Here is a 21,246-nt window from a genome sequence, read left to right as displayed (position 1 = left end):
CCCCTCTGGGAGATGGCTAATTGGAAGACAATGCTGAGAACACCCTGCCAGTGGAGGGGCTTTTCCCTCAGCCAGACGCTGGAGTCCCCAGAGAGGAACTTGGATGGGCTCCAGCTGGGAGGAGGGTGCTTGATTGGAAAGAGCCTCGTCCACCCCTCATGCCCTGCGGTGGATCCTCAGGCTTCAGAAGCTCAGCTCTGCTGCGAATGACTCTGAATGTCGAGCTCCATCTGACTCCTGGGCTGTCTGCTTGCAAGGCGGAGGGATCCCGAAGTCAGGCAAAGAAACATCAGCCCCAGCCCAGCTGCCTCACTTGACAGGGAAATGGAAATATGCAGCAAAAGGATCCTTCCACTCCTGTCTCCTAGGGCGTTTCCAGGAGAGGGAGTCTGATGGACACACACAGATCCCCAGGGACAGAGGGTACCTCACCGGGCCTTGCCTCACCATAGCATCTGAGCACCTCACGCCCTATGACCGGGCAGGGCTATGGTTCCCATCACACAGAGCAGGGACTGAGGCTTGTAAAGGGGGAGTGACTTACCCAAGGTCACACCCGGAGTCTGCAGAGGAGCAGGGAATTGACCCAGCTCCCCCAAGTCCTAGTCTAGCACCCTCACTGCAGGAGCATCCTTCCTCTCACCCATGCAGCAGGGCTCACTCCCAGGGTTCACCTCCACATGTCAGCCCCTTCTTCGGGGCTCCAGCTGCTGACCTTTTGGCTTGGGTTTTCTCTCCCTGCTTTCTCCAGCTGGGATTTCTTTGGGGGGCTTCTTTTTTGGCTTTTTCGGTGGGTCATCATTCTCCACCTCCTCCTCTTCCTCCTCCTCAGAGTCCTCTGGAAGTGCGGGGATGGGGTGGGGGAGCAGAACAGGGATGAGAAGACGATTAAAGAAAAACGGACACAGCCACGTTAATAAGTGACTGTGGTGACGGCTCCGCCTGTCCTGTTTAGAGGAATTTTCTCCACAGCTGTGGACTAGCTTGGGGCCCACTGGACCTGGACCTACCCATTGCCATATGTCACCCATTGCTTACACCACACCCACCCAGTATCTGGGAGTCTAGTCTGTGCTGGGACTCAAACCAAATTTGATCACAAATCCTGGAAAACTGGTTTCTAAATGGCTTGGCCAGCCAGTGTAAATGGGATCAATCCAGATGAGAAGAAAGTGTAAAAGTGTGCTTAAAAGCCTATGTAGAAACCTCCAGTCTGGAGGGCTGCTCTGATTTCACTGGGCCCACACTGGGAATCCCCCCGCCATCGAAACACATTCAAACCGCTTTGAGAACCAGTTACACCAGCTGAACCAGTTTCAAACCTGGTTGGAAATGCTGGGGTGTTTCCCCCAGTGTAGATCAGGCTCTAGAGCTTTTTACCCCAGGAGTTTACCCTATAGGAAACAGCAGGTTAGAAAATAAAGGCCACTGTATTTGTGTGCAGGAGAGTGAGAGAATTTGTGTGTGGTGGTGGTGGTGGAGGGGGAGGGGGAAGCCCTGTGGTACAAGGCTGCCACCTAGTGACTGTCTTGCCTCCTGGGCTTTTCCTAGGAGTCTGTGCGGTACATGCATCCCTTGGGGGAGTCCTTTCCAGGGCTGCCCAGAGGATTCAGGGGGCCTGTGGCAAAACGGGGAAGCTGCGGCACTTGTACTCACCCGTTGGCAGGCCAGGTCTTTGGCGGCATTTTGGCGGAGGGGGGGCCCTTCAGTAGCGCCACGTCTTTGGCAGCACTGAAGGCCCCACCGCTGCCGAAATGCCAGGCGAAGACCCGGACCGCCGCTGGGCCAGGGCTCACAGGGCCCCTGTGGGGCCTGGGGCAAATTGCCCCCCCCCAGGGCAGCCCTGGTCCTTTCCTCTATCCCTCGCCTCCTCCCTCCCCTGGAGAGACAGTAACAAGGAATGGATCAATTGCCCATAGACACCCACCAATGAGCAGGAGCTGGTGGGTCAGGGTGGGTGAAATATTTGTCTGGAAAATGGACCTGGTGTGCATTAGAGGACAGGTATTGGCATGGGGCCACCTGCCTGTTCTGTGCAGCTGTCCTCCGAAAGCAGAGCCGGGCGTTACTCACCCTATCTGGGAGCTGGGGACTTTCCCAGCACACAGCCTTTCATTGCTTTTTAGGGGTGTAGGGGGTCGGTTCTCCAGTGGTGCTGAGAGCGTTTTCAAGCAGGCTTTCAGATGGGTTTGGATCGAAAGTGCACAGCACGTGTAGGAGGGCTGGGTTTGGACTGGGACGCACGGTGCTGTTTTGTGTTTGGATGGAGATTGTGTTGCAGTGCGATTTTTGGATTGTGGGATATGTGCAGGGCTGTGTGCTGGACTGTGAATGCCATATGTGTGTGTGTGTGTGTGTGTGTGTGTGTGTGTGTGTGTGTGTGTGTGTGTGTGTGTGTGTGTGTGTGTGTGTGTGTGTGGACTGCATTTGCATGGAGTAGCTGTGTTTGGATTGGGTTGTGAGTGCAAAGCAGTGTGCTGGATTGGGAGCACAACGCCAGTGTGCGAGGGCTGTGTTTGGCCGGGGCATGTGACATAGCTGTGTTTGGATTACCATGGTGATGCGAGGATGTGCTTGCATTGTGGCATGCAGGCCTGGCTGTTGTGTTTGGGCTGTGAATGTGTGTGGCTGGATTGTGACACAGGCAGGAGCCTGTGGCCTGTATGCTGGTGTGTGGCTGGTTGTGGCTGTGTGCTAGGGTTGGGTGTGGCGGGCACGAGGGCGTGCAGCATGCATTAGAGACACCTTCTTACCTTGCTTCTTTTTTGAGGCTTTGGCCACACTGAAATGCGACGTGGGACTTTCTTTCTTCTTCCTGGGTTCTTTGGTGGATTTGGGGTAGGGCTGCTTTTCACTCTCCTCCTCCAGTTTCTCCTCCTTCTTCTTCCTCAGTTTCCTGATAGCTGCATGTGGTGAGAGCGGCCAGAGTGAGGACAGAAACACAGACCAGGACAGGCGGGGAGCTGGCGGGGGGGCAGAACGGCACATGCTCAGTGTGGTGCGGCTTGGAATGAAGTCAGATTCCACTTACCCTGTAGCGCACTGCGGGAGGGGAGAAGTGGATAGGGATGTGTCTCGCCGGGGAAGGATGGGGGGGCGTTTGTCTCTGGGAGGCCATGGAAGTGAGTCCCTGAGGTGATCTTCCAGAGGGGGTGGATCAGAGTGGGGAGGGGAGGCTACAGGTGCTGGGAGGGAGATCTCATATGTGGGACCTCCCTATATTTAGGGGCTTGTGCAGGCATACAGGTGGGGTTGGCCCTGGCTTATGTCTAGGTCCAAATACGCTTTGCGGGGGTCACTCCCAGAGTACAGGCCTGCGTCTTGGAGGCAAAACGTAGGCACTGTGCCAGGCTAAATGCCAGGAGGTGTCTGCATGTGTGCATGGCTGGCCTGGCACTGCTTGGTGGGCAGTACAGCGAGGCACCACCACAGACAGGGGCTCAACCTCTTCTACTGGTAGAGCTCCCTCCAGCAGCTGGTTTCGTGCCCTGCAAGGGGCTATGCGCGCTGGACTGCTTCTACCAGCACAGCTGGGATTCTCAAGTCCCAGTCCCAGCATGAGCACTGGCACACAGAGACGGCCGGTTCCTTGTTCTGGGGACAAACCCAGGGCTTTGCTGGCTGTCCCAGTGCTGCTGGAGAGGAGAGAGGCAGGAAGCCGGCACAGAAGGGTAATGCACAGCCGGGAAGGCAGCAGGTGTGGGTTGTGTGTGTGATTCAGAGCCCTCCCTGATTTCTTATCACCCCTGTCCGCAGCTCCCAGGGGCTGCCTGTCCCTGGCTGTGGCCAAGCTGCTCACGTCTCTTACTCTGAGAGGGGGCGCTGGGCTCCTCTGCTGGGCTCAGGTTGTCCAACTTTTTTACTTTTGATTTCTTGGGCTTGGCTTCCAGCGTAGGCTCCTGGCGCTTCTTCTTCTGCTTCTGCCCCGGCAGGAGGCGCTGGATGGAGGGACACATCATTTACAGGCATACGAAAGAACCAATAACAGAGCCCCGACCCTGGAAACCCTACAGTTCACAGGCACAGTCCAGTACAACCAACCCACTGCAATACAGAACATGCATGAGGGGGCCAGAACCCTTCTGCACGGGGGTGCAGTCTGCATAACTGCAATGCTTCCTGGGACAAGTGGGTCTCCACAGAGCCTCAGAGAGGAGGGGCAGGGCGATAGGAGGAAGTGAGAAGGCCACAGTGGGCAGAACAGATAGAGGCTGGAGTGGGAACAGGCAGGGAGCAGTCAGGAGAGAAGGGATGTGCAGGGAGGGGAAACTGAGGTGAGAGATCTAGGAGGGAACAGAGCTGCCAGGTGAGGATGAGAAGAATGATGGACCCTGAGAGCAGGAGGTATGCAGGCAGGAGAGGGGCAAAGGGTCCAGTACAGAGACAGAGGGAGAGACAAGATAAAGGAAAAATCAGCCTGGCCCAATCTGTTTGGTGTCTGGGTCTACCTTCAAAACCAGACACACTCGCCGACTGGCTAAGCAGAGATTTTAAAGAAATGCTCCAGTGAAGCACTGGCAAAGGTGAGGGCCAGGGATGAAGGGGCAGGTGGACGGGGCTAACAGCCCGCAGGGAAGGGACCTAGCTGGCTAGGGGAAGAAATCCTTAATCTAGACATCCCCCGTGCTGCTTGAAAAAAACAGTTTTTCCTTAGTGGGTCCCTCCTTCAGCACCTAGAGCCTGATTCCCATTTCACCCAGCCTGGTGTAAATCAGGAGTAACTCTGCTGAAGTAAATGGAGTTATACTGATGTAAAAGCAGTGTGAATGAGATCAGAATCACGTCCGATATCTTTCTCCCGTTCTCCAGTCCTCTATTCAGCAATAACATTTTCCCCTCACCGTTTTAAAAAGACGCTGCCAGGGTAGTCCAAAAGGAAAGTTTTGTTAGGGAAAAATAAGACAATAAAACTTATTTTAATACACTGATTTCTCCTTTTCTTTTACCTTTCCCCCCTTTCTTAACAAAATGAAAAGCCTCGTTGTACAATAACGTGGATTTCTTTTCAATGTGCCCCTGCACCATCTACAACCCAAGCAGTGCCCCATTGTGCTAATGCCTGGGAGCCAATGTGAAATGATCTGATCTGAAATGTCAAAAAGGAAACCACCACCACCAAATAAGAGAATTAGATTTTTTAAATTTCCCCCCATTTTAAACCATTTCAGGGGTTAAAAGAAACACAGGTCTGGACTCCTCTGCTTTTTTTTTTTTAATTGGATGTTTAATCTGACAATGTTCCTTTAAGTGCTAAACATTAACACCTGGATCTTTCCTTCACAGTCATTCTGCCCACAGGCTGATGTTGAGACATGCAGGGAGCCGGGAGCCAGACAAGCCTTTCCCAGCCGGGATGGTGGCCAGAGGGTCACAATCGCCTAAAACTCAAACCAGGCTTCTTTATTACGTTCTTTTCCCTGTCTTTTTTCATAGGCTGCCCTATGGGTGGGGACAGAACTGCACCGTGGTCACTGTTTTTGTCATGGATTTTCTGCTGACATAAGGGGAGAGATGGCCAGCCCTGAAGTCATATCGACTCAGAAGGGCTTGGTGGTTGGCCACCCTAAGCTGGAAACTTGCAGAGGAATAAACCTTCCTGCCAAAAGTGTCCAGTCTCCTGGCATCTTTGTCCTTGGGGGTGGGTGCGGGCTGACCATGACGTTCCCAGTGGTTCACTGACTACACCACCAGGGAGTTAGGTGCCGGATGGGAATACAGGTATTTGTGGCCCTTAGCCGGCACAAAGTATTTCCTCTCCGCTTTCCTGGAGATGGGGGCCAAGGAAGCTGGGGTTTGCCACAGTGTAGTTGAGATGTTGCCTACCCTCTGGTGGAGAGGTAGGGCCACCCGGCTCGGTGCCGAGGATGACAGTACATTAAAGAGGGAGTCAGGTTGCTCCTCCATCTCCTCAGCCTGGAGCTGGAGTTTGGACACCACCCACTTGAGGTGCTCTTGGTGAACCTTGAAGTCCTCCTGTGGGATGGGCGGCGGTGCCGCTATGGTGTCCTCCGATGCCGTCGAGGGGACTGGCACAGAGCCTAGGGCGTTGGGCAGTACCGGTGGGTTGATCCCCAGGTCAGAGTCCGGGCACAGTGTCATTGGCTCGGGACCCATTGATTTCTCCCTCTGTCGAGGAGGGAAGGCCGAGGGAGCCTGAGACACTCCGGCCACCAAGCAGGATCTCGCTTGGGCGGGCATCTGCGGCCATGGTGCCCATTGACACCATTGCCCTTGCCATGGTGTTCCGTGCCACTGTCCAACTTGGGTGCCGGGTGGTGCCGTTTGTTCTTGCTGAGCTGTCTGACTTGGAGATGGGCGGTTGGGTGCTGATGCGGAAGTCGCTGTCAACCGCACGGTACTGTATGAGTGGCAAGAGCAACGGTTTCTGCGATGGTGCCATCCGTGTGACCGGGACCTTGATGACGATTGGTACATCCGAAGCGCTGCTCCTGTACTCGCCCCGGCGGCCGGAGCTACAATGCTTCGGTGCCGGTGAATCTCAAGAGGAGTTCCGAGAGTGATATCTGGCGGAGCGGAACTCGAATCGGAGCGTCTATGTTGGTGGTGTCAGGATCGGCTCCGGTAGCTGTGGCGCAAGGAGGAGCGTCGGTGCCGCTTATCGCGGTGCCTGCGTCCCTGGTCGCAGGGCATGGAGGAGCCCCGAAGCTCCTTCACAGGCGGCTAGCCGGTCAGCCTGAGCGGGGTAGAGGGCTGGCGTGAGCTGTGGGAAGACCACGTCGAGTGAGGCAGCTGTTGTTGGAGCGGGAACTGTGCCACGTCGGGGAGGCCTGTTGTGCTTCCAGTGGCATTTTCCCTCGAGACTGGGGGCCCATCTCAGGTGGCGCCCCAGGTACCGGGAGGGTTAAAATGTCACGTACGGCCTGTGTGGCCTCCGGAGTTGACGGCATCCTCTCCACAGGGGAGGCACGTGCACACGAGACCGGGCTGCTCCACTCTATGTGAGTCAGAGGTCTGGGTCCCGAGGGGGATCGTGGGCTGCCCAGCTTGGGTCCGGCCTCACCCCTATCTTTCTCTCGGCGCCGCTGAGTCTTCCCCTGCTTCTTGGAGGGGGAGCGGTGCTGGCTAGTGGAGGGGACTTCACTCCATACTGAAGACGCGGTGCCGAGCACCGAGTCTGTTCAGAGTGCCGGTGCCACTGCTGATTCCATTAGGAGAGCGTGAAGCCTAATGCCCCTCTCCTTCTCAGTCCGGGGCTTGAATGATCTGCAGATCCTACAGCGCTCACTTACCTGGGTCTTGCCCAAGCAACGGAGACATTTAGTGTGCGGGTCGCTTCTTGGCATAGAACTGCAACAGGAGTCGCACGACTTGAAGCCTGGGGCACGCCCCGAACCCAGACAACTAACTGGAGAAAACTATAACTATTGGAAGAACTGTACTTCTAAGGCTAACTAGAGAAGCTGCAGCAAGGCTGGAGCACAAAGTTCTGACTACCTTCACTGGCGTCAAGAAGGAACTGAGGGTGGCGGGAAGTGCACGGCTCCCCTTATAGTGCGATATGCAGGCGCCACTCCAGGGGTCCCAGCGGTGCTCCCCCCCCGTACGGGTACTGCTAAGGGAAAAACTTCCGGCATCGATGCACATAGCAAGCATGCACACCTACTGTGGAATACACATGAGCAATCACTCGAGGAAGAACTTTCTGGTTATTACCAAACTGCCATGATTTGGACTGGCAGAAACCATCCACCTCTGTGCTCTTTCATTGTCTCACTCAACCTGCTCCAGCTGCAGTTTTTTTGTTGTGGTGGATGGGAGGTGGTTGTTTTTTAAACAATCCAAAAATATCCTTCCAAGAATTCCTTTTGCCTCGGGGAAACAGCTTCAAAGAACAAAAGAAAAATCAGATTGGGCCACATTCTTCTGAAAGTTTCTCCTGCCAACGTTGTTTTTTGAAGCAAAATTCCCAAGCCGCCATCCTCCCGCTGAACTTTGTACTGTGCCCGCGACCAGGGGCGGCTCTACCTTTTTGGCCGCCCCAAGCAGTCATGCACGGGAGGCGCCCCGGAGCCACGGGAGCAGCGGGCATGACTGCAGAGGGTCCGCTGGTCACGCGGCTCGGCTGGACCTCCCGCAGCTGCGGACAGTTCGCAGGTCCAGCGGCTCTGCTTGAGCTGCCGCAGGCATGCCTGTGGGAGGTCCAGCCGAGCCGCGGGACCAGCGAACCGTCCGCAGTCATGCCTGCAGGAGGTCCACTGGAGCCGCGGGACGAGCGCCCCCTCCGCAGTCATGCCTGCGGCAGGTCCGGTCCTCCCGGGGCTCCGGTGGACCTCCCGCAGGCATGACTGCGGCAGGTCAGCCGGCCCAATCTGCCGCCCCCCCGGGAAAGGGCCGCCCCACGCGCGTGCTTGCCGCGCTGGGGTCTGGAGCCGGCCCTGCCCGCGACTCTTTCTTGTGCGTAGAGGGCGGTGTGGATTATACTTCTTCCAAAGTCTTCAGGTTGGAGATCCCCAAAAACCTTTTCTGCTGGAGAATGGAATTCCTGAGAAGGCAGCATCCATCGGCTACAGGAGCAGGCCAATTGGCAATAGGAATAATTGCCTCCAGCCCCAGAACCAGCATGTTGGAGCGATCTCCCCAACACAATATGAATCTCATTACATGTCAAGCCCCTGCCCAGAGCCAATATGATACAGAGGTCATAGGAGAGTGACGAAGGGCTGCTGGCAAAGAGCCCAGAGTGCTGATGACTTGACCTTCTGGAGAGTTAATGCAGGTCAGTCTCTGGGGACATGGGATATGCCTTCACGGGATGGGCCAAACTATTTGTGATGTGGTGAAGGCCAAGACTATAACAGGGTTCCAAAAAGAACTAGATAAGTTCATGGAGGATAGATCCACCCATGGCTATTAGATCCACCCATGGCTATTAGCCAGGTTGGGCAGGAATGGTGTCCTTAGTCTCTGTTTGCCAGAAGCTAGGAATGAGCGACAGGGGATGGATCACTTGATGATTCCCTCTTCTGTTCGTTCCCTTTGGGGCATCTGGCATTGGCCACTGTTGGAAGACAGGATATGGCTAGATGGACCTTTGGTCTGACCCAGTATGGCCGTTTGTTCTTATGGGGAAAGAATGAAGAATTAAGCCAACAGATGGGACTTGGCTACAGGTGAAACGTCTCTCTACTCAGCTTCAGAACTGCCAGGCTCAGCAGACCAGAGGTCTGTCTAGCTCAGTATCGTGTCTCTGGCAATGGTCGGAACCGGCTGTTTGGAAGAAGATGTAAGAACCCTGCTGGAGGCAGAGGTGGGATAACATGCCCCCAGCATTGGTCTCATCCTGGTCTCTAAGAGGTTGGCACCTCTGAAGCATGAAGTTGAATATCCCTTCCAGAATCATTGAAATGCAGAGCTGGAAGGGACCTCGAGAGACCTAGTCCAGCCCACTGCACAGAGGTGGGACCAAGTAAACCTAGACCAGCCCTGACAGGGGTTTGTTCAACCTGTTCTTAGAAACATCCAATGATGGGGATTCCACACCTTCCCTTGGAAGCCTATTCCAGAGCTTAAACTACCCTGCCAGCTAGCAAGCTTTTCCCAATAGCTAATCTCCCTTGCTGCAGATTAAGCCCATTACTTCTTGTTCTACCTTCGGTGGATGTGGAGAACAATTGCTCCCCATCCTATTTATAACAGCCCTTTGCATATTTGAAGACTGTTACTGGGTCCGTCCATCCCCCACTCAAGACTAAACATGCACACTTTTTAAGCTTTCCTCACAGGTCAGGTTTTCTAAAACTTTTATCCGTTTTGTCGCTCTCCTCTGGACTCTCTCCAATTTGTCCACATCTTCCCTGAAGTGCGGCACCCAGAACCAGACCCAGGAGTCCAGCTGAGGCCTCACCAGGGCCAAGTAGAGCGGGATAAGCTGTAACGCTGCATATTCTTGATATCCACGTGACTAGCCAATCCCTTCTCTGAGCAGAGACAAGAACAACAGAGGCAGGGTGGGGGGGGCAGTCATTAAAGGCGCAGAGAGGAGTGGGAGTGATAAGGAAACAGGTTTGTGAAAGGAATTGGAGCTCTCACAGCAGTTCCTAGTGGGCAGGTGTCCTCAGCTCAACACACACCAGGGTTCACAACTCTGGGACCCATGCTGTGCCTACTCTGGGGATAAAGGGAGGGTTTCAGTCTGCAGGGCTGGCAATATCTTTGCTTTAAAATAAAGGCGAACGGGACTAGGGGGTTTAGGCCAAATTCATGGAGGTTAAATCCATTAATGGGTATTAGGCAGGATGGGTAAGGAAGGGTGTCCCTAGCCTCTGTTTGTCAGAGGATGGAGATGGATGGCAGGAGAGAGATCACTTGATCATTACCTGTTAGGTTCACTCCCTCCAGGGCACCTGCCATTGGCCACTGTCAGAAGACAGGATACTGGGCTGGATGGACCTTTGGTCTGACCCAGTATGGCCATTCTTATGTTTGTTCTTATGTACCATTGAAATGAACAGGAGCTGTGTGTCTAAGTCCCTGTGTCAGCACTGAAACTCTCAGCTGAGCAGCTGAAAGCTTTTGAGGGTAGAACCTGCCTTGTGTCCAGTCGCTAGCGACTGGACACATCTCCCTCGCCGAGAGAGGACGGCATAGAAATGGGTCCGAGCCTAAACTCAGCTCCAAACCTCACCCAGCTCCTGGGGAAGCCTGACTCGGATGTAAAAGCTCAGGCCTGTCTCTAACTAAACAACACAATGACAGAGCAGGGAGGGGCGGCTGAGAGACATTTACTCATGTCAGAGTCTGTATTGCGTCCATCACAGTAGTATCTGGGTGCGTTCCCAGAACAAAACAAAACCAATGTTGCCCCAAAGCCAGGCCAGTTCCTGCCTCTGCACTGCACTTGCTAGCAAAATAATACTGGTGTGTGAAGCACGGACTATATGTGTGTCTGTGCACCTCTCCAATGGCACAAATTTAGTTTCTGGGAACCAACAGGGCTTGATTGCCAGGGGAGGACTCTTTGGAGAAAGGAATATTCTGGCTTTCGTTCTAATCACAAGCCTGTTGTTTCTTTGCTCATCTGGTTATCACAGCACTAATAGCTTTCTGCCCTTCTGTCTTGCCCACTCTGAGGATCTCTGAGCTCTCTACAAACGCCTTCTAACACAGGCATTACTTCACAAATGTGATTAAATGAAGAGTTAATGAGCCTCAGATGTGGTCGCTCCATCTCAATAAAAATACATTGGAATTGGAAAAGGTTCAGAAAAGGGCAACAAAAATGTTTAGGGGTATGGAACGGCTTCCATATGAGGAGAGATTAATAAGACTGGGACTTTTCAGCTTGGAAAAGAGACGACTATGGAGGGATATGATAGAGGTCTATAAAATCATAACTGGTGTGGAGAAAGTAAATAAGGACTTGTTATTTACTCCTCATAACACAAGAACTAAGGGTCAGCAAATGAAATTAATAGGCAGCAGGTTTAAAACAAATAAAAGGAAGTATTTCTTCCACAATGCACAGTCAACCTGTGGAACTCCTTGCCAGAGAATGTTGTGAAGGCAAAGACTATAACAGGGTTAAAAAAAGAACTAGATAAGTTCATGGAGGGTAGGTCCATCAATGGCTATTAGCCAGGATGGGTAGGGATGGTGTCCCAGCCTCTCTTTGCCAGAAGTTGGGAATGGGTGACAGGGGATGGATCATTTGATGATTACCTGTTCTGTTCATTCCCTCTGGGGCACCTGGCATTGGCCACTGTGGGAAGATAGGATATGGGCTAGATGGACCTTTGGTCTGACCCAGTAGGGCCATTCTTATGTTCTTTCAGCACGTGGCAGATTCAAGAACAGAACCCAGGAATCCTGGCTCATGTGCTCTTCTGCTCCCTGCAACTAAGCTATGGGTTTGTACTGACAGTGTCTACATTTGTGTTACCTCTATCAAGGGCACAACATTTTAAAAACCATAGAAACAAATTTTGGATGGAAAACCTCTTTGGCCCATCAACCTAATTGAGCCTCCATTTCACAGAAGGACAGCCCCACCTCTCCCCCCATGTAGCCAGAGATGTTGGGAGCTTTGAGGTAATTCTCCATTCTTGCCTTAAATTCTCAGCTTCTACAATTCTTTGCAGATTTGTGTGCAGTGTTGTTTTAGCCGTGTTGGTCCCAACAGGACATGAGAGAGACAAGGTGGGTATGGTGATATCTTTGATTGGACCAACTTCTGTTGGTGAGAGAGACAAGCTTTCAAGCTTATACAGAGCTCTTCTTCAGGTTTTTTCAGATTCTTGCAGGTTAGTTGACAGTTCAGCGAGCTTTCTTCTCAGAGAAGGAGCCTCTCCGGATATCTAATCTAATCTCATGTCACCCAGGTCTCAGAGTAGGTGGGCTTCTATCTTCTTCTGGTTGAACATGTGGGTCCTTAGGAATATAGGAACTACCTGACTTGATCAGACCATCTAGCTCAGGATCCTGGCTCCAACACTGGCCAGCACCAGCTGCATCAGAGAAAGGAGCAAGAAACTCTAAAGTGGGCAGTTATGGGATAACCTGCCCCTAGGGGAAGTTTCCTCCTGACCCCCAGTGGTTAGAGGTTGGCCTGGGCCCTGAAGCAGGAGGGTTGATGGCCATTCCAAAACTATTCTAAATCTAAATAGCCTCATTACCCATATAACTATTCCAGGGGTTGGCAAACCTTTCAGAAGTGGTGTGCCAAGTCTTCATTTATTCGCTGTAGTTTAAAGGTTTCACGTGCCAGTAATACATTTTACATTTACAGAGGCTGGCAGATGGAACCCCAGACGGGCAGTGGGCTGAGCAGACCGGTGGCTGGGATCCCAGGCCAGCAGTGGGCTGAGTGGCTCAGCCCGCTGCCAGTCTGGGGTCCCGGCCGCCAGCCCCTACCAGTTGGGGTCCCGGCTGCTGGTCCCACTCAGCCCGCTGCTGGCCCAGGATTCCGTCCATCCAGGCCGGCAGTGAGCTGAGTTGCCAGCCTGAGGTCCTGGCTGCTGGCCTGGCTCAGCCCGCTGCTGGCCCAGGGTTCTGTTCATCCAGGCTAGCAGCAGGCTGAGCTGGGCTGGCAGCAGGGATCCCAGGCCAGCAGCAGTGTGCCATGGTAAATCGGCACATGTGCCATAGGTTGCCGACCCCTGAACTATCCACTCCTTCTTTGAAGCCTGCTAAGCTCTGGGCCTAGGTATTCGCATACCTGTTGGCTGGCTAGGTGGGCCCAAATTCAGGCCTTTCTTCATCAAACATTTCCTCTGCCCCCTGGCTAATCCTTGCTGCCATTCACCAAGGTGTCACCGAATTTAAACAACAACAGAGGTTGGCCCAAGCTGCAGAGTTTGGACCTGGATCAGAACGTCCCCGAAGCTCAGGTGGGTTTGATCCGGGGTTTCAGCCCAACTTGCTAGACAATAAGATGGTGCTGGCACTGGAACAGACCCGAATCTGGAGGCGGGGGCGGCATCTGGATCTGTGGGCTGGTTCTTACCCACCTTTAAAATAACAACAGTTTTGATTCATTGGTTTGTAAAGCAGAATGACTTACCACCGAGTGGCCCAATGAACGGAAGCAAAGGGAGGGAAAGAGAAAAGGCAGTTAGTAACTGGCCAGGGGATGGGAGGTGGAGAGATCACTAGCTAGAGGATACAGAGCATGGTGTACTCAGGTTCCATCTGCATTCAGGGCTCCAGGGAGGTCCGTAGGTGGTACGGTACCAGCTGGTAAGGTACTGTAGCTAGTCCTGCCAAGGCTCTATTCAAACCAGGAGAGAAGGAAATCGGAATGCATCCTCAGCCTCGCCTGATAAAGCTTGTAGCAGGGTGGCACAGCCCTGGGAGAGGGCTTGGAACAGCCCTGGGAGAGAGCTGAGGCTGGGAAGGAAAGCCTGGGCTGATTGGGGAAAGTAGGCTCAGCTGTGGCCAAGCCCCAATTAGGCCCAGTTGGTCCCTATAAAAGGCTGTGAGCCAGAGGCCCAGGGGAGTCTCTCTCTGGCTGTAGAGGGAGATGGGCCTGGCTGCAGGGACCTGAGCAGAGTACCTGAGTGGAGCAGGACTGGGGAGGCAGAGGAGCCGGGGAGCTCCAGCCTGGAAAGCCCCAGGCTGCAGCCTAGCATTAAGCCAAGGGGTACTGGGGGTTGCAGAGGGCAGCCCAGAGGTAGGCCAAGGCAGCAGGTCCAAACCCCTTTGCCTATGATGAGTGGCCGGTACTGCAGTCTGCCCCAGTGAATGGGGGCTAGATGGAGACTGGGCAGTAGCCAAAACTGAGGCAAAGTGGGGGTAGTGGGTTGAGGGTTCCCCAGGGAGGGGAGACCCAGATTGGAGCGGTTACTGCCAGTGGGCAGCACCCGCAGCTAAAAGGGCACTGGGGTCCTGGGAGGGACACGGGGGCCAGAGGACAAGCAGATCATTGGCCTGCAGAGGGCGCTCCAGAGGCTGGAGTGAGCTCATTCCCAGGAGTCACCAGCAGGAGGCGCCGCAGGGGTGAGTCCGCTCCTCTACAAAGCTCTTTCACCTACACAACACCTGCAGAGAAGGGATAACTTCCCTGGGAAGGACGTTTCAGCCACTCACTAGACTAGCACGCTTTCTCAGGTATGTTCCATGTATTGTAACGAACACGGCCACCATGTGGGTGTTTCAGGTGAGCGTGGGAGGCCACTTCTCGGGAGAAGACAGGGCTAGGGCTGTGCGAGCAGCAGGGGTGCACATGGTCCCCCCTCTGGGGCATTAGTGTTGGGGCTCGGGGCAGCAGCTGGGAAAGGAGCATTTCTCTCTCAAACAGGAAGATGCTGGAAGGGGAGAGAGCCAAGAAAGTCCTGATGGGGCAAAGGAGGGCTGAAGAATTGGGAGCCATCATGCCCACTGGCCAATTCACACCCTTCCTCTAAAACAGCAAAGCACTGCTCTGATGGACTGGCCAGCATCATGTCTCCCATTCCCCCTGGCCCAGCATAATCACGGTGCTCTGACGTTCATCTACAGCGGAGACTGTGAAGGAGGCGTCTTGCTTCGCAGCCAGGGAGTGACAGGAGGAGCCTGTGCTAAAGACGATTGGGGTCCTATGGAAGAGTGGTGGCAGGTAAAGAGATTTCAGTGACTCCAAGGTGTCCAGAAATAGCTTGTGAGAACCAGTTCCTCTGGGACTGAGGTCACCCAAAGCCAGAGCACAGAGGAAGTAGATGGATTAGATGTACCACACCTAATCCCATTGAGCCGGGGCTATAAATAATGAGGATTCATCAGATAGAGACCACATGGCTTGGCAATTAGCTAGATAATAAAACATTTGGGAAGTAGGTGCTGATTTAGAGCCCGCAGCCTGGTGCAAGGTGATGTAAGTAACACCGGCTGCAGCCTCTCGCTGGATTGCTGGTGTATTCGCCATTAGATCAAATCACCTTTCACGTCCCCACCTACAAGCTGCGCTCCAGTGGTTTCATTCTGGGCTGCTGCGTGGGCTGGGGCTAATTATAAATTGATACCGAAATGAAAAAGGAAACAGAGTAGGTCTGAGTCATTTCAATGAAATAGCGCCATATTGTGATAATTAACGATCTCCTGGGACATTTTGCAAGAGAAGGGGTGTGACCTCCACTGCCCTGGCCAGATTGCATCTGCCTCCCTACTTTCTTCTGCAGCTTCAACGGGCTACCAGTTTCTCCTTCCCTAAACTACCATGTGTTGTTGCTGTGTGCTGTTAAACAGCAGATGTGTTGCACCCCAGAGGTGGTCGCCCTTGCAGGATGTGCAAAGTAATTCGTGCTCCAATTAGTTCTGTAGCGCTAGTGGTGAGGACGATATTATCCAGACTACTGAGAAGATAAGGCCTTTGCTCTGAGTTTTCATTCCAGAGAGTTTATACATATGCAATATACTCGTTTAAAAAGATTTTGATGGACAGAAGCTCTTCAAGCTCCATCTGGATGAAAATTGGAAGATCACTGTCAGATCCTAATGAGAAAAGCAGCTCCCTGTCCGTCTTTGCTCTATCGACCATGGCATACAGTTCAAACAGAAGAGGAGATTTTGGTAGGCAGAACACAATTACCTTCATCGGAATAAGACCTTCCAGGCCAAGTTTCAGCTGTAAACCAACTGTTACGAACCACTGGAGAGAGGAGCATGTTGTCACAGAAACACTGACAGACCCGTAAGCGTCGGAATGGGGCTGCCAGCTGCTGCTGCCACGGATCAGAAACCGTTCCACCCATTGAGGAGTCATGTATATCTCAGCCCAGACCTTGAGACAGGCGTGGAGCAAGGAATTGACTTGCCCCAGGCTACGCGCCGCAGCTACCGGAGCCGATCCCGATGCCACCGACGCAGACGCTCTGATTCGAGTGCCCGCAGTGAGCGGGCAGCATGTGGGATGAAAGACATGGACTGATTTCCCTGCTGAATTTGATTTTGAACACCATTGTAAGCTGAAGCCACGTGAGCTCTGCCATAGCTTTGGTCCCACCAATCAGCCATATCTAAACCATCTTTTTTTCAGCTTCTCTAAAATAACCTCAGTAATCAGCTGCCTTGCTTTGGTGTGGAGGGCAATGAAATCTGCAGAGCATTAAAGAAGGCTCTGAATGGTCCATTTGGGACTCTTGTTGGAAGGAAAGAGCAACAAAACAAAACAAAGAATGGGGTCCCGTACATGCCTGGTTCCACTGGAATCATTTGAACCCCCGTTCACACGAGCCAGCTCAGGCCCCAGGTTCAGAGCTGGACTAGAATTTAGCCAAAGTCTTGGCTGCGGGTGGTGTAGGGGAACCAGCTGGGGTCACACTTGCATGGGTGTGTTTGGGTAGAACCTGCTAGTACAGACTCCAGAGAGGGCAGCGTGTCATTCCCAGAACTCACCGTTAGTTCCAAGAGCCTCATACACAAACACAACTGCTTTGTCTGAGCACAAGCAACTGGAGAGTCCCTCTGTTCTGGGCTCACAACCCATACCCCCAGTCTAGCCCATCTCTGTGAAGCACCGTCACAGTCACAATTATCTTCCCAGCCCTGCCAGCAGGCTCAGTCCAGGAACACAAACACAGATCGGTACCCGAAGCAAACGGCAAGTCTGAATCTCCTGCATTCTTATCAGCTACTCTCAGAAACTGTGTGAGATACTGCCGTGATGGGAGCCATAGGAAAACTGAAAGTAGGCAGATGTATAGGGGCTTAGCAATAGGCAGGAGAAGAGTGGGAAGATTTTCTTACCTGCTTGTTAAGTTTCTGCTTTTGGGGGCTCCCAGGTTCCTCATTCACACTGTGGGGGGAAAACAGTACAATGAGATGAAGGCCTGCGTTTCCAAAAGCGACGGTGATTTTGCGTGGCTCTGTTTTCAAGGACCCACCTGGAGTGGCCTTAAAGGCCGTGCTTAATTTGTGCCAGGGCCTGGCAGTTCCGAGCCCCGGCACCTCTGGGCTTGGCAGTTCCGAGCCCCGGCACCTCTGGGTCTGCTGCATCACTTATGGATGTAAAAAAATTGCTTGAGCCCTGGCACGCCTTTCATTACAAATTAAGCGCTGCTTAAAAGGGCTTGATTGTCAGAGGATGGATGCTCAGTGCTGTCTCACACAGCATGCCCCAAGCTGGGCTCCCAACCGTGGAAGCAGCCGAAGTCACCAGTCCCATTAGAAAATCGTGGATAGGGAAACAAACAAACATTGACCCTTGGGTTTACATCAATCCCAGCTGAGAGAGAGAGAATCCACTGCCTGCTCCCACTCCCCCATACGCTCCCTGCCCACTTCTTTCTTCTGGGGCTAGAGGAAACACACCTCTGTACCAAGAGGGCATTCTGTAGGCTGGCGTATTACAGGTCACTAACACAGGATCTCTGAGCAAGAGGTGGACAATCCACAGAGGCGCCCTGTGTGCCCTTCTAAGTTGCCAAATGCTGTTTCCTATCCCCTTTATTTCCCACGGGTCTCAGTTCCCATTCCCATCCTTGCCTGTTCTTCTGGCTGCTCCCAGGACTTGTGGCTGTTTGTCACGGGAACAGAGAATTTGGGAGCATTTACAATAGAAGAACCAGCGAACAGACCCCCAGCAAACCCAGCTGCGCAACAAGGTAGTTCCGGGACACCCAGAACAGCTGCACCAGCTGTTAAGGCTCTCAGGGGGAGGGAGGGAGGTTCTGCTTCTGGTTTAGCCCAGAAAGTCCTAATGCTGCTCAGAGCTGGAGATGTGGAGTGGGGTGGGCAATGGCAGATGGGATAGGCCAGCAGTGCTCAGGCTGCCATGGCACCATTGGTAAAACATCTCTGAGCAGAAATTGCGGCTGTCCTCTGGAGAGGTGACCCTCACATTCCAGCAGATAGTACTGCAGCCTGTCAATGTAGCTAGCAATGTTTGTTGTTAAATACTAATTACATTATATATATATATATATACACACACACACACATACACACACACACACACACACACACACAGCAGTGGCTGTTGGGGGGAGGGATCCTTTGGCAGGCTTGTGGCCTAGTGGTCAGGCAGAGGAACCCCTGCTGGAATGGGTTTTGTGCATTTTCAGACCAGAAGGGATTAACCAGTCTGACCTCCTGCCTAACCCAGGCCAGAGGATTTCACCGAGTGACTGATTCCTGCATCAAGCCCACAAGTGCTGGCTGAGCCAGAGCAGATCTTTTAGAAAGAGACACCCAGCCTGGATTTAAACACCCCGTCCCATCCCCAAGTAAGATATTCTAGGGGTTAATTACCTCACTGGTAAAATAATCAATACATAGATACAAATTTCACCTCATTTCTACTCTGAATTTGTCTAGCTTCAACTTCCGGCCATTGGATCTTTGTCTGCGAGATGCAGAAAGCTTCTTTCCCATTAGGTACTTACAGACAGTGATCAGGTCACCTCTGAACCTACCCCTTTGTTAAGCTAAATGGATTGAGCTTCTTTAGTCTCCCTGCAGAGGCAGATTTTCCAGAGCTCAGTAATTCTTCTAGTCCCTTCTCCCCCCGAATCTGTCAACATCCTTTTTGAATTGTGATGATCCTTCCAGCCAAAGACGGACAGAACCCCTTTCGGATCCTGGCAATGCCAGAGGGGGTGTTGCTGATCCCTGAAAAATATCTCGGTCATCGCTGGCCCAGGAATGGATGTTTGGGTCTCTGACACGGCAGACGATAGCCAACCCTTGGTCATTTCTGGCCCATTGTGGCTAGTGGAGATGGTGAATGTCAGATTACTAGTTTCGCTCCCTCCTGGGTTTTGGAGCAAGCATCTGTTTGCAGTCTTACAGATTGCTGCTCGTTTTGGAACGGACTAAGAAGCCATCAGCTGGCCCAAGAAAATTCTGCAGGCCTCTCGTCTAACTCAGACCTCTGCAGTCCGTCAGAGCAGCCATCTGAAATGCCCCGTGTTCTGCTGCAGCGTTTCCTGGGGGACATACAGGAGTCCGAGGAATACACTGGCTAAGGCAGCAGCAAAGCACACATCCAGAGCATGCCAGTGACTCCGAGGGTGTATGCTCGGGTGCGTAGGGACTCAGGTAATAATTCCGTGCTCCCAACTACAGCCAGCCTCTCTGGTAGGTGAGCCTGATGACAAAGATACCTTAGGACAGTGTTTCCACGCAGCCAGCCCCACCAGACCCCTCCCAAGCAGGAGACCCCTGGAGCAGCCCCCGCCCCCCCAAGCAATCCCTGTTCTTCACTCTTTGTTCAACAGACTCTGCCTGCTTACAGCTGGTGGAAATTTTCCGATGGGAGGGTTTCCTGTAGTAACAGGGCAAGTTTAGTCGAAACCAAAACCTTTCCTGTTTTGATTTCAATGACAATTTCAATGGGCACAAAGTCGATAAAACACATTTTGTGTCAACAGCATCATTTCAATTCATTCCGTTCAGACTCATAAATTCGAATATGAATGGTAATGTGATATTTATATCTATATCATACAGCATCATGTTTTGACATGATTGAAAACAAACTTTTTGATGGCCCTGAATGGACGTGTTTTAGAATTTTCGTTCTCTGGCCAATTGCATCTCGTTCTTCCGATTCCAAATGATTAGCTCCTCCCCCCAAAATATTGAAATTTCCCACAGAATGGAAATTTCCCTTGCTAGCCAACTCTAGGTCTGCTGACTGATGACTGTAGAGTATCCCTTCCCACAGGAGAAAGTGGGATGGGATCTCCCCAGGGCAAGATTGAGGTACCCCGATAGACTGAGGGGAACCCTAAAATGGTAGGCTCCCATTGGGGTCCACGGGAAAGCCTTTCTCATCTTCCATAAAGCTTTGGATGAGGCCCTGAATGAACATGGAGAGACTGGTTTCCTGGAGAGCAACGTTCCTCCAAGTCAGGGGTAGGGTCTACACTAGGGAGACGTCTGTGTTTGATCGAGGCAATGCTCCCTGACTGCTCAGGAGTAGAGAAGCGCCGAGGCTAGAAACCCAGGCTGTAGTATTCCACTGTGACCTTGGAGCCTGATCTTCAGACAAAATTAACCCCTCCCCACCACCTTCCCCCTACAACCAGGACCATGTCAAATGTGTGAGAGCAGCCAGGGGCAGAAGGAACCGAACACTCACCTGTCTGAGGTCCACACCTCACGCAGAATCTCTGACTGAAGGGGCATGGCAAGCTGCCGGCGGGGCTCTGGCTCACGGGGAAGCGAGGCTGGGCTGCAGACCTGGAGCACAAAGTCACCTTATTGGCAGATGCAAAGCTGGAGCGCTCCCTGCTCCTCCTCCAGATGTTCGTCCTCTCCGGCACAGACTTGAAAACGGCGCACGCAGACGGGGTGGATTTTAAATGCAAGATGTGACCATCTACAGATTTGACCCTGTCTGGCTGGGGAATCCCCGCTCCGGCTTGCCCGTTAATCTGCCCCAGAGAATCCTGGGGCAGCCTCACAACATTCGCTTATTTCGATGAAGTCGATTAGCCGATCAAATTCATTTTCTCTGGTACCCACCACCCAGCCTTCAGCGCAGGCAGGTCTGCGTAGCGCTTCGGCGGCCGCGGAGAGCCACAGAGACGATTAACTTTTTATTTCTCTTGAAACTCGGTAATAGGATTTCAGGGGCTCATGGCCAGGCAGCCAGGCCTCCGGGGAGGTTCTATAGAACGCAGCAGCTGTCACAGTAATTCATTCAAACAGGGGGCAAGGGAGCTTGATGGATCACACAATATACCGCTGCGACTCTGGATGAGCGAGTGTAAAACGCATGTGTGCCGTGCACAGAGAGAGACACACAGACAGACAGCGTGTGTGCGTATACAGTTAGTGAGTGCGAGTGCGCGTGTGTACAGCACACCG

General features: G+C 52.8%; 1 protein-coding gene across 2 annotated transcripts in view; it reads right to left on the bottom strand.

The window, feature by feature from the left end:
• The window catches only part of TULP1 (TUB like protein 1), a 35,688-nt gene extending 14,891 nt beyond the window's left edge, over positions 1–20,797 (bottom strand). Inside the window, exons 1-5 of one of the 2 annotated variants that reach the window (XM_039538235.1) lie at positions 20,516–20,797; positions 17,179–17,227; positions 3,809–3,938; positions 2,754–2,903; positions 716–838 (exon numbers count right to left, since the gene is read on the bottom strand). In XM_039538235.1, coding sequence (XP_039394169.1) covers positions 716–838; positions 2,754–2,903; positions 3,809–3,938; positions 17,179–17,227; positions 20,516–20,562 — 499 coding nt within the window. In that variant the 5' untranslated portion in view covers positions 20,563–20,797. Of the gene's footprint in view, positions 1–715; positions 839–2,753; positions 2,904–3,808; positions 3,939–7,250; positions 7,408–17,178; positions 17,228–20,515 lie in introns of those variants that run through there. The other variant, XM_039538236.1, reaches the window with a different exon arrangement.
• Between the last annotated feature and the right edge of the window lie 449 nt (positions 20,798–21,246).

The sequence above is a fragment of the Mauremys reevesii genome, linkage group 4 (genome assembly GCF_016161935.1).
Source record: "Mauremys reevesii isolate NIE-2019 linkage group 4, ASM1616193v1, whole genome shotgun sequence".
Lineage (NCBI taxonomy): Eukaryota > Metazoa > Chordata > Testudines > Geoemydidae > Mauremys > Mauremys reevesii.
This window is presented reverse-complemented; position numbering and strand designations above follow the sequence as displayed.